We start from the raw sequence: 11681 nt of genomic DNA on the forward strand, positions 1-11681 counted from the left end.
TGTGGGCTTCATGTGTCCCTCTGTGCTTTGGGATCCTGATGTGGCTTCTCCTGGGTGCTGGGTGGGGCGGTTCCCAAACGTGTACATGGCGAAGGTTGTTGCTGTGTTAGAGCCACAAGTGGGGGCACCACAGCTCTCATCGCCCTCTGGTCTGTGTGCTTCCCCCAATCCCCCCACTGTAGGATGACCCAGTTGAGAGTTTGGCCTGACTCCTGCCTGTTTCCCTGCTTGCAGGTGGAGGTTTTTGACCCCCTGTTCCTAATGCTCTCGCTTGAAAGGGAGCAAGGGGAACATCCTGTAGACAGGCAAAGAAGGACAGCCCTAGGCAGGCCTGGAAAACCAGGGCTGACCAAAAGGGGTTAAATTCTCCTTGCTTTTAAGCACATCACCCAGCCCACTGCTGTGCTGCAAATACTGCGTCTGTCATACAACTCAGCAGTTAGACGAATCTCCCCATCTAGTCCACTTCAGCAGTGCAGAAGTGGCACACATTTTCGCAGCCCAAGAGGGGAGGGATAGCAGCTCCTGCCACTACTGCTCAAGGGCCTGCAAAGATTTGCATGCACTCAGAAGAGTGGAGAAAGGACCCCAAGGGGCTCAGTTGCAGGAGGGCTCATGTAGGCTGCTTGGACTTCAACGTTTTTCCTGTTCGGGTTTTGAAAGTGTGTGCCCAGAAGAGGCTGGGGAGAGTGGTGTTCTTATATGCAGGAGTGCCATTGGGCTTTCCAGGATGGGCACCTGGCAGGCCACTGTCAGAACAGCAGGCCCCTTGGGTCTGGTCGAGCTGCAGGGCTCTGCTTTTGTTCTCCGAATGCTCAGACGGGAAAGTCACATTTTGCAGCAGTCCCAGGCCGCCGCCACTGCCTTCCCCAGCTGACTTGTCTCCTGCTCCAACCAGGGAAACCAAAGAGGCCCCCAAGCTAGCCTGGTGCCAAGGGAGCCATTGCAGGCCTGGCACACAGGCTGCTGCTCTTGGCATTTGGAAGCGAAGGTGGGGGGTGGGGGTGGGGGAGGTGTGACCACTTCCTCCAACTCTTTAGCGCACAACCAGAGCCAGAATGGCTCTACTGGGCAGAATTTGTTGCCAAAGACAAGCCCCTTGTGTTTCAGAGCAAGTTTCCAGGGCCTGGAGGGAGGGAATTTGCAAAGGCTTTTACCTGAAGGACTGTCAGAGGGGAGGGGTTGTGGCCTGTAGCGGAAATATTTCCCCTCCTCTCTGCCGGCTTTAAAAGCATGGCTTTGTCCCTGAAGGCAGAGAGCAGCCTTGTGTTGTGGGCAGAAGGAGGGAGCAGCAAAACATGTTTAGCTTGGCCAAGAGGCACAGGCTGGCTTTGTGAGCTCTGCTGCAGGGAAAGAAGATCACCCTGTTCTCTGGGGAAGCAAAGCAGCCAGAAATTCCCACTGCTGGGGGAGTCATTCTGGGAAACCAGGAGGGCGAGCCCCATGCCCTTGTTTGGCCAGTGAAACCCTCACACATTCCAAACTGGAGGTGAGTGGCCCCTGCCAGCGTTAGGGTGTGACGGCTTGGAAGGTGTTGGGACAAGCTTTGCCATCTTCCAGGCTCTCAAGCTAGTTTGCTTTCTGTTCCATCTCCCAGGAGAAAACAAAAGCAATGGAGCCAAATAGCAGCAAAGTGACGGAGAGGAAGGCTGGGCCAAAGACAAGAGGGCAGTGGCTATTTTAGAAGCAGTGCTATTAAGGCAGCTTGCAATGACTCTCACTTCCAAGATAACTTAAAGTGGCCGGGGGGTGGAGAGAACCTTTGGGTCTCTAGCTGTTGCTAGACTACAACTCCCATCATCCCTGGCTATGGTGGATGGGAGTGAAGTATCCAAAATAGCTGAAAGGTCACAGGTTTCTTGCCTCTGTTGGACTAACACTTTTGAAAGCAGGGGGAGCACAGGTCAGTAGATCAGTGGTTCAACTGACCTCCGCCCTGCTTGTAGCTTATAGGGCTGAAAAGCCTGTGCCCCTGTGGAGCCACAGCCAGGTGGAATAGATCATACAGGCCAGCAGAACTCTCATGAAAGGCAACCTCATCTTCTACTAGGGAGGGGCCATAGCTCAAAAGGTGAAGCACATTTGTGTGCAGAAGTTCCCATGCCTATTTTAAAGGCTCATTAGGCAATGGGAAAGACCTGTTGCCAGGAACAGATCCTATTTGGTTAAATGGACAGAGTCTGGTCTGGTAGAGGGCAGGATCCCATTTCCCCCCTCTTAGACTGTGTATTGTTTGGGGCATTCTAAGCAGAACCAGCAGGTCGCTCTGAGCTGAGGCAAATGGCTGCCCACCCTGTGCCATGATAATCCTATAAAGTCATTCAGATGAAAAATGACACCCAGCAAACTTCCAAACTTTTGCTTATTTAGCACCAATCTATTTACCAGTAGTTAGTGCACATGTTAGAGGGACACGGGTGGCGCTGTGGGTTAAACCACAGAGCCTAGGACTTGCCGATCAGGTCGGTGGTTCGAATTCCCGTGATGTGGTGAGCTCCCATTGTTCAGTCCCTGCTCCTGCCAACCTAGCAGTTCGAAAGCACGTCAAAGTGCAAGTAGATAAATGGGAAGGTCAATGGCATTTGCATGTGCTGCTCTGGTTCGCCAGAAGCAGCTTAGTCTCGCCGGCCACACAACCCGGAAGCTGTACGCTGGCTCCCTCGACCCAATAAAGCGAGATGAGCACTGCAACTCCAGAGTCGGCCATGACTGGACCTAATGGTCAGGGGTACCTTTACCTTAGTGCACGTTAATTCCTTATCCAAGCGAGCAAAGATGTTGGAGAGCATCCAGCACAGACAGCTGTGAAACAAATCTGGTGACTTCCCTTGCAATTAGGAGCATCTCCTAATCCGTGCATGTTGCACACACGTCTGGAGGTAGGTACCTCATCTCTCTTTCCCTAGCAAAACACAGAACTTCAGTTATTTCTCTACCATGTTCTTCACTCTGCCAAAGGCAATTAGAGTACTGAATCAACTAATGAAACCAGATCTTTTGGACATGATCTAGTCTTGCAATAAGCAGCAGCCTACTGGCTTCTAGATAGTTCTATTCAACCATTGTCACCTTGATTCTCATTCCTTCCACTATCAGCTACTGTGTTCGTGTTGAATTTCTCATCTGACTAGCCAGGACTCCAAGGGGGTGAGGGGAATGTCCTTTTTCACACAAGCAGCTTTGGGCTGCTTGGCTGTCTGACCTCCTTCCTAGTTTCAGAAAAGCCCTTCTGGATTCCATCAGCATCTTGCCAAAGCCACTTGGGAGAACTGCTGCCAATCCTTAACAGGCAGTTTCCTTTGTAATTAGAGGGGCTGCAGTGGGGGCTGAGTTTGAAGTCACCGTTGTCACAGGCTTGGCTGCTGTATCAGAGCTCTGCTCTTGCCGCTCTGGGAATTGGAGGGCGGCAGTTGTCGTAATCTCCAATTTCACTGGTGGGCCAAAGAGCCTGTAAATTAGCAATTCTTGTCCCAGGAACAAACATCTTACAGAGAGGTTTTGTCCTAAGCAAAGGGCCTACCCTGGGTATCTGACTTGCTGTAGAAAAGCAGATAACAAAAGACTTCACAGGGAAATGCAGAGGTTGTGTTTGTTTCCGCACAGGTTTGAATCCCAGTTTCAGGTCTCCCTACAGCAAATGGGCAGCCACTTGAAAAAGCAAAAGCAGAAACAGAATAAAAGTTCTGCAAAAAAAGGTCTCTGTTTGGGCCTCGGACAGATGTGTGCAAAAGCAATGAGAGAGGAAGAAACAAAAATCAAGGATGCTGCGCTGGAGAAAAGTGCAAATCTTTCCCCCTCGTCTCATAAAACAAGACCTCAGGCTCTGAAACTGATTGGTAGCTGACCTAAAACATGCAAAAGGAAGTACTTCACAGAATGCAGAAATAATTCACAGAATTCATTCCAGCAAGGTGTACTGATCACAAAAGCTAGGTATTTACATATATTTACGCGTATTTAAGTGTGCGCGCATGCATGCGTATCTACAAAACAACAAACATAACAAAAAAGAAATAAAACGGGAAAATGACAAAAACAGAAGTGATATGCCTCTGAATACCAGTTGCTGGAAATTACAAGTAGGGAAAGTTACTGTTGTGCTCAGATCCTGCTTGCAGGCTTCCCACTGGCATCTGACTGGCCACTGCGATAACTGAATGCAGCATCAGATGGGCCTTTGGTCTGATGCAGCACCCAGATTCTGCCCGTGTTCCTTTCTTCCATCTCTCTACCCTCCTCCTAAGTAAAGATGTCTTCCTTAAACCACTATGCCTGGGAAGTGGAAAGCAAACGACATGGTCAAGGCGAAATATCTCCCCTTCATGCCACCTGTCTTGAAAGAGGCCATGGGTGAGGCAGGTTCCTAGTAAAGTAACCTCCTTTAGCCCCAAAAGTTTGGCAGCTTGTTCTTGGACAAGGTGGGCATACGTGGCAGTGGTAAGCAATTAATGGTCACCTCAGAGCAAGCAATCTCTCTAACCCTCTCCTGTTGTGCAACAGTCAAGAACTTGCCTCTTTTGTGGATAATGTGCAATTTTTACTCTCTTATTGTTTGATGGTTTTACTGTTGATGGCTTGTATGTCATTTAAACTTTTCCCTACTTTGGGGGTTGTATTGACTGATTTCTAAAGCCAGCTGCATGAGTGTTTGCTGCCACCTGGCGGCTGAAGCTCATTACTGCATGAGCTCTGGCAAAGATGTACCGGTTGTTGTTGTCTTTGCTGTACTTCAGAACAAATCCAGGCAAGAGCTGGCCTGTGGTCTACCTCTGATGTCATCTAGGGGTGCATGCCCCCATAACATACTTTCTTGGTTATGGGATTAAGCTTATGGTCTCACTGGCCAGACTGGATAGTCCAGTTTAGGGGAGGTGTCCGTGGGACCTGCTTTTGAACACTGTGAGCAAACAAGACTAAGACTCTGTCTTTGTAGCTGGCTGAAGAGGCATTATGCCATGCCAGAGCTGACAGCTTTTGCTAAAGTGAAGACTAACCAGGCTGTCTGCCCTAGTGCCATTTCTTGCTTCATGATGTATACAGATCAAGGACAGGGCACCTTTTTCAGTCAAAGGGCCACATGGCAGTGGTAGGCAGGGGCAGGGGCAAAAGTAGGTGGAGAAATTAATATACATTTCCCCTTTATGTAACAGCTTTTATTTCTACACACATTCCTCTCTCTCATCCATCCAGGCAATTAGAAATATTAAGAATTCTGGGACACATTCCAGCCAGCCAAAAACACTCAAGGAGACTTCAAGCAGAGCTGGTGAGAATCTCATAGAATCAGAGTTGGAAGGGAGCCTAATGGTCATCTAGTCCAACCCCCTGCAGTACAGGAATCTCAACTAAAGCATGCATTACAGATGGCCATCCAACAATTGCTTAAAAAATCTCCAGAAAGCACCTCAAGGGCCATGCAAAGTCCTGGGGGTGCATTTGGCCTCATGGCTTATGATCATCCCTGCCATAGATGGTCCAGTTAAACAGATATTGCTCAGGTCATCTCATCTTCTATCTAGCTACCCACCTACAAACCAAAGCAGTTCTGGGTACCCCCCCCCCACAAGCCTCTACTAACAAAAAAACCTACAGCCAGCACCAGAGTTCAGTTTACAAGGTTTTAATATACAAATACAAAATCCTACTCTACTTCTTCTCTTTTTTCTCCTCTTTCTTGCCATCACTCTTCTCCTTATCTTTGTCTTTCTCATCCTTCCTCTCCTTTTTGCTCTCCTCTTTCTCCTGCCCCTCCTTCTTCTCTGCATCTCTATTGGTGATCTTGTTGTTTATGAGGTTGTGGAGGGCAACCACAGAGCGAATGAGTGAAGCCAAGTAGACCACCACCATCTGGTCATTGGTCTTCAGATAGAAGGCCTTGACAAACTCTTGCAAGTTGACATCAGGCAGCAGGTTGAAGACATCCTGGAGCTGGTAGATGATCTGGTGGTTGATGGGAAGTTTGCCCATGGCCACTTTCTCCAGGTAGCTCCTGATGTCTAGAAGCTTGGAGTTCAGTCCCTTCAAGCCGTGGACCTGGTTTGTGATGCGCTGAGAAAGGGTGCCTACAGTGGTATCTTTAATATCCCTGGAACAGCCAAAAAGGGGTCAGAACATGAGAACCCAGTTGGCAGGAAAGGAGGAATAGAATTATTTTTCTCTGCCACATTACGGAAATCAATGCTGGGCATTTCTATAGTTGGACTAGAAATCTGAATCTCCTCTGGACCAACCAACCCATACAAAGACATGGGGATGTAAGCGAATATCAATTGCATTGTGGGGAGGTGCAGGTTCTGCTTGTAGGCTTCACCTTAGGATAAGACCAGATGCTAGATGGGCGCCCTTTGGCCTAATCCAGCATAGGAAATATGGTGGCACATTTGCATGGCTAAGGGATAGGGTACCACTAGATCCCAATGAAGGGTGGCTGTCAGGATAAATTAAAGATGATGCCTCTATTAAGCTGGCGAGGTGTGTGGCCTTGCAGGGGTCAAAGGCATTCTGCATCCATTATTTTATATCTGCAAGATGGGAATGCCTGCCTCCCTGTATTATCTTGAGGAGTAACTACGTAAGCAGAACACAAGCTAAGAAGTCTGAAGTGACAGGCAAGAAAGGTATTTTTTTACCGTAGCAGGTGCTCCACCCCAACTTCCTCCGCTTCTTCTGCTCCAATTTCACTGGTCACATGTTCAAAGGTCTTAGAAGTGGGTGTCCCATCCTTCGGGGTGCAAGAGCAAGCAGAGACCAGGCATGAAAGTCATCACCTTTATTCAACTTCTGGGCAGAATGTGTTTTGTGTGTGTGTGTGTCTGAACCCTGGAAAAACTTACAATTGTTGCATAAGAAGCCAAGAGCTGCTGAAGAATAAGAACAGAGCCATAACTGGCCAATGGAAGAGACACACTAACCCTAAATTACCTTCATAAGGAAGTGTGAACTGAATTAATAATAAACACTGACAAGTTCTTTCATCCTAAGCAGAGTTTTTTTCAGGTACTCTGTAGGGTGCTGGCTGCAAAAGGAGTGACATGAGCAAGGTACAGGCAGCATTCCTGTTATTGGCTCAGCCTGTTTTAGTCTGGTCCTTTGGTTGACACTGAAATGTATGAAGAAAAAGCAACTTGATGTGCATAAACCCAGGATACTCACATCGTGAACTTCTTCCACAGAGATGTAGGCTTCAGTGGGCAGCCCCAGGTCCTTTGGCTTTACATCGATAATTACCAATACCTGTTTGAAAGAAACCCTTTAGTGCCTATTGGTGGAAAACAAAACCTACCAGTCTCCTTCCAGTAACCTGCAGCCTGCCACTGCATAAAGGATCATCTTGCCATTTCCAACTTGTTCTTACAAGTTGCAGTAACATCAAATAGTAAGCCTTGTCAGGATTTGTAGGTTGTGAGTGGCTCTTACCGAGTTTGAGCAGTATCTTTTCATTAACTCATTGATAGCAATGTCATTCTTGTGCAGCTTGGGACCTGTGTGGTACCATCCCACAATTCTTTCCCTGGCTAGGAAAACGACACAGAAAGAAAAAGAGAGTCAGAGTACACAAAGCAGCTGGAAGAGGGCTCTACCTCCAAGAGCCATTTCCTTCTTCTACTGTTTCACTGGAAGTGGGACTTTGCAGGAATAAAGCATGGTTCTACATGCAATGATATTGTATAGCAAACGGGATGAGACTTTAGAATTTCTCACAACCGGAGCCTATCATTCATACTGGACATTGCTTACATCCAAAGTTTACTGGACTTGAACATCAGCTTCAAAATAAATTTTACAGGTACAGAATACTACACTCTGAACGTTGGCAAAATAGACGAGATATGCCCAACCTTGAGGACTTTGCCAAACGAATGAACAACAAAAAGCCTATTTACTGCATACACAAGCTATAAAAGACCCTTCCTTCAAGTAGCATGTAGTCTAAAATATGGTTTCTTTGCTGGGGCATTAGGTTAAAACATGAGAGGTTTTGCAGAATCTGATGTTGAAGGGTGACCCAGTTCCTTCATTTTCTCACTAACAGAGGTGTTCATCTCCAAAATGAAAAACTTTTTAACTAAGCATCTGTGAGCAGTCAAAGCTTTTCCCAGAGACAGCTTTAGCTGTGACTTGCACTTCTGGCTAACCAAGCATTGCTTACCATTTACTTTCTTGAACATCCCATACATGTTCTCCAGATAGTCATGGTCCAAAAACCATACAGAGTCGTCTTTATCATCTTCATCAAAGGGGACTGTGGGTAAAAAAAGAGAATCCAAATCATGGCATGAATTTCCAGCCTTTAAAAAAAACAAACCCATGGAAATGGTTTATTGAATATTTACAAATAACCTGTAAACAGTAAGAACATTGGCGGGATTATTGTAATAACCTGCAGTTTTACAAGAGTATATATTTAAAGTAGATGAATAAATTAGTAAATTAAGTTAATTTGGAATATGCAGAAAATATAAAAAATAAATTTAAGGAACCACAAAGAGGGGGAAGGAAGTCAAGTTTTGAAATGCTAAAATGATTGTAAAATTACTGAAATGAATAAAACTGAAAATCATAAATAAATATTAAAAAGGAAAGTGACAATTTTGCCAAGTTACATCCCATGTGGTGGGAATTAAGAGCGGCCCTGCTGGATCAAAGAGGGTCCAGGTAGTCCAGCACATTGTTCTCACAGATGCCTCTGGGAAGCTGGCAAGTCACTTAGAATGGGATCCAGTCTTGACATTACAGAGGTGAGGATGATTTAAATTTCTATTCCACCCTCCATGAGAGGATCACAGGGCGTTTGAAAATAGCAAGTTATCATGCACTGAGTAAGACTACTGGACTATCCAATCCCAGTACTGGTCTCCTGAGTGGCTACCCAGCGTCTTAGGGAGTTTTTTATCAGCTGCCACTTGGTCCTTTTTAAATGGAAATGCCAGGGACTGCACATTCTGTGAGCAAAGCGTGCATTCAACGACTGACCTACAAAAGTTCCCCAAGGAACAGAAGATACCATTATTATTTATTGTATTCATATTCTGCCCTTCCTCCCAAAGGAGTCCAGACAGACAAACAACATGTGGTAAACAATAAAAGCATCTTTTTAACTACAGTGATGAAGTCAATCTCTTTACCTAGGGTCTCCAAACGAGTCTTTCAGCCCCACCTAGAAATACCACTGGGGATTGAATCTGGTATATTCTGCAAGCAAAGCAGATACCCTACCACTGATTTAGGACCTATTCCTACCACAGTATTGACTGTAGTATGTGGTACATGTAGTTGCAGCCTACAAGATTAATGACTAGACGAGATCACAAGTTTCTAGAACTGGGCAGACTCTGATTTAAACTAAAGGTAGATGAAAGAATGATGATTCCCTGGAGCAGACTATGGAAAGCTAAGGCTGGCTTCCAACAGCCTGAGAACTCGAGGGACCGCATTTAAGCTTTTAGCCAAACACAATCCAGCAGGTTCCTAACTGGGCCCCTTTGGGTTATTATTTAATCAGAGCGCTGTTGAAAACTCAAGACTATCAACCAAGTTTCAATTGAGATTTATGACGTAAGTTTTTCTGGGTCTCTCACTTTAAGACAAAAGGTGGGGAACCTCTGACCCTCCAAATGCTGCTGATGGAACTTGGAGTCCAACAACATATAGAGGGCCACAGGTTCCCCACCAACAATTTAAGGGACAAACCCAAATTTCCCCAAATCCATTAATGGGGTGGAAAATGTTAGAGTAGTAGTGTACATTACAACCACATCTGGCTTGCTAGACAACCATAGAGATCTCAGGTGTTACTTTACCTGCAAAGCTGTTGGAGACATCCAAAATCTTCTTCTGCCACGAACCCAAGAGAACCCCCACAACTCGCTTCTGATTTCCAACTTTTCCTATCCTAAAATAGAAAGGCAAAATCAAAAGAAAGATGAGATACATTGATGTGCAGCATAAACTATTCCTGAACTGAATTTTTATCAACTCAGGGCAATGAAAACCAGCATAACTAAGGTGGGAGGGAAAGAGTATATAGCAACTTGCCAAGACTCCCAACAGAAGGAGTCTTGATAGTCACTAGGGAGGAGGCAGCTGAGTGTTGATGGCTTGTCTTCTTCTGGTGGTTAATGGAGGAAGTCAACATACAAAAGCTGACTTAGCCCACCAATCCACCTAGCCCCAAAGTGTCAGCATTGCCTGGCCTGGCAGTGACTCTCCAAAGTCTATGTCAGAGCATGGCCTTTCCCACCACCTGCTTCTGAAATCCATTTAGCAGGTGTGGTTTCTGGGGGAGAGATGTTGTTGAACTGAACCTGCTGCTTGTAAAGCAAATGCTCTGCCACATATCTACTCAGTCAAGTTGGCACAGCCATGCGCTGGTTGCATGTATTTCATGCATGCAGCTGTGGCTGCTACTTAGGAAGCAGGTATATTTTAAGTCATATCACTTTACTTATATTCCGCTCTTCCACTCAAGAGTCTGGAAAAGCAGTGGCAAAAGATGAATCTCATCCTTGCTCCACACGCGGTAAACACACCGCGATAAACATAAAAAGCAACTCGGCGAAAAATAGCATCCAGCCCCTCTCCATGAGGTCTCTGGCCCAAAGGCCCGTTTGTTGGGGTGTAGAGGGAGACAGCAGTCGCTTGGCCTGCAGAAGGAAAGAGGTTCCGGGTTCAACCCCCGAAAGCTGCTCCGGGGAGGATCGGGGAGCCAGGCAGATAAGACAGGCCTGTCCCCTGGGCTCGACGGCCTCACTCCGCGAGAAAGGCAGCCGCTTCCTTTATTGCTCCGAGGCCTCGCCAAACCCTGAGGGTCTTCCCAACCGAAACCCGGGGTCCAGAAGCACAGGCGGCGAAGGCGGCCTCAGCCCGGGCCCGTGACTAAGCTGTCCTTCCGCGGCCTCCGCCCCGGCGCTTCTTTACAGTAGCTTCCTCGCAGCTCGCTGCCCCTGAGCATGTGCAAAGCGCGACCCCAGCCCTACGGCCACCCTGCCTCCCTAAGCCCTGGCCTGCCGGCCATTACTCAGCCCGGCCGGCCGCCGCCTCCCTCACCGGTTAAAGTGATCGACCACGCTCAGCAGCACCAACGGGTGGACCACCACTCGCTCCACGGCTAGCTCCGGCATAGCAGCGGCGGCTTCGCGGCCTCCACGTCCTGACCTAGTTCCTGGCCTCCTTCTCCCGGTAAGCAAAGCGCCTCTCAGTGACTCAGGGCACCGGGTGTGAAGCAAGCGATGCTGAGGGAGGAGCTGGGCAGCCGCGCCATCTTGGGAAGGGCAGCCGCAGTGACGTCACGCGACTTCCTTTCAGCCTGTGGGCGGGGGAAACCGACGCCATTTTGGGAGGGTCTCGAAGGGTTCTCAGTTCGGCTTCCTGTGAGAAGTTTCCATGTTGGCGGCGTGGGGCGGTAGCGTCGCCATATTCAGAAGGGCAAAAGGAGGGATGCTATTATGCGACGGTCAGTCGCCTCCAGAACATTCTTGAAGGAAGCCGTTGATGAATGATTTAAGCGTCCTTTTTGTGCTTTTCGTTCACAACCTAAGTCTGGAGGTGGCTTTAGCATCCACCAGAGATACTTTTTCTACGTGTTTTAGGAAATTTTGGGAAATTTGAGGAGGGAAAAAACCCGAGATTTTGTTTCAGGGTGCAAGACACATTGTTGTTGTTATTTAGTCATTTCCGACTCT

General features: G+C 47.4%; 1 protein-coding gene across 1 annotated transcript; it reads right to left on the minus strand.

Moving 5' to 3' along the window:
* Nucleotides 1-5604: 5604 nt before the first annotated feature.
* Nucleotides 5605-11276, minus strand: PSMD7 (proteasome 26S subunit, non-ATPase 7). The gene is made up of 7 exons (XM_082233262.1): nt 11047-11276; nt 9801-9892; nt 8150-8242; nt 7417-7514; nt 7153-7233; nt 6630-6721; nt 5605-6085 (listed from the first exon to the last, which is right to left on the minus strand). Exons 1-7 carry the CDS (start codon nt 11118-11120, stop codon nt 5647-5649), a joined length of 969 nt encoding a protein of 322 aa, XP_082089388.1. The 5' UTR covers nt 11121-11276; the 3' UTR covers nt 5605-5646.
* Nucleotides 11277-11681: the final 405 nt, after the last annotated feature.

Source organism: Podarcis vaucheri (genome assembly GCF_965113315.1).
Source record: "Podarcis vaucheri genome assembly, chromosome: 7".
Classification (NCBI taxonomy): Eukaryota; Metazoa; Chordata; class Lepidosauria; order Squamata; family Lacertidae; genus Podarcis; species Podarcis vaucheri.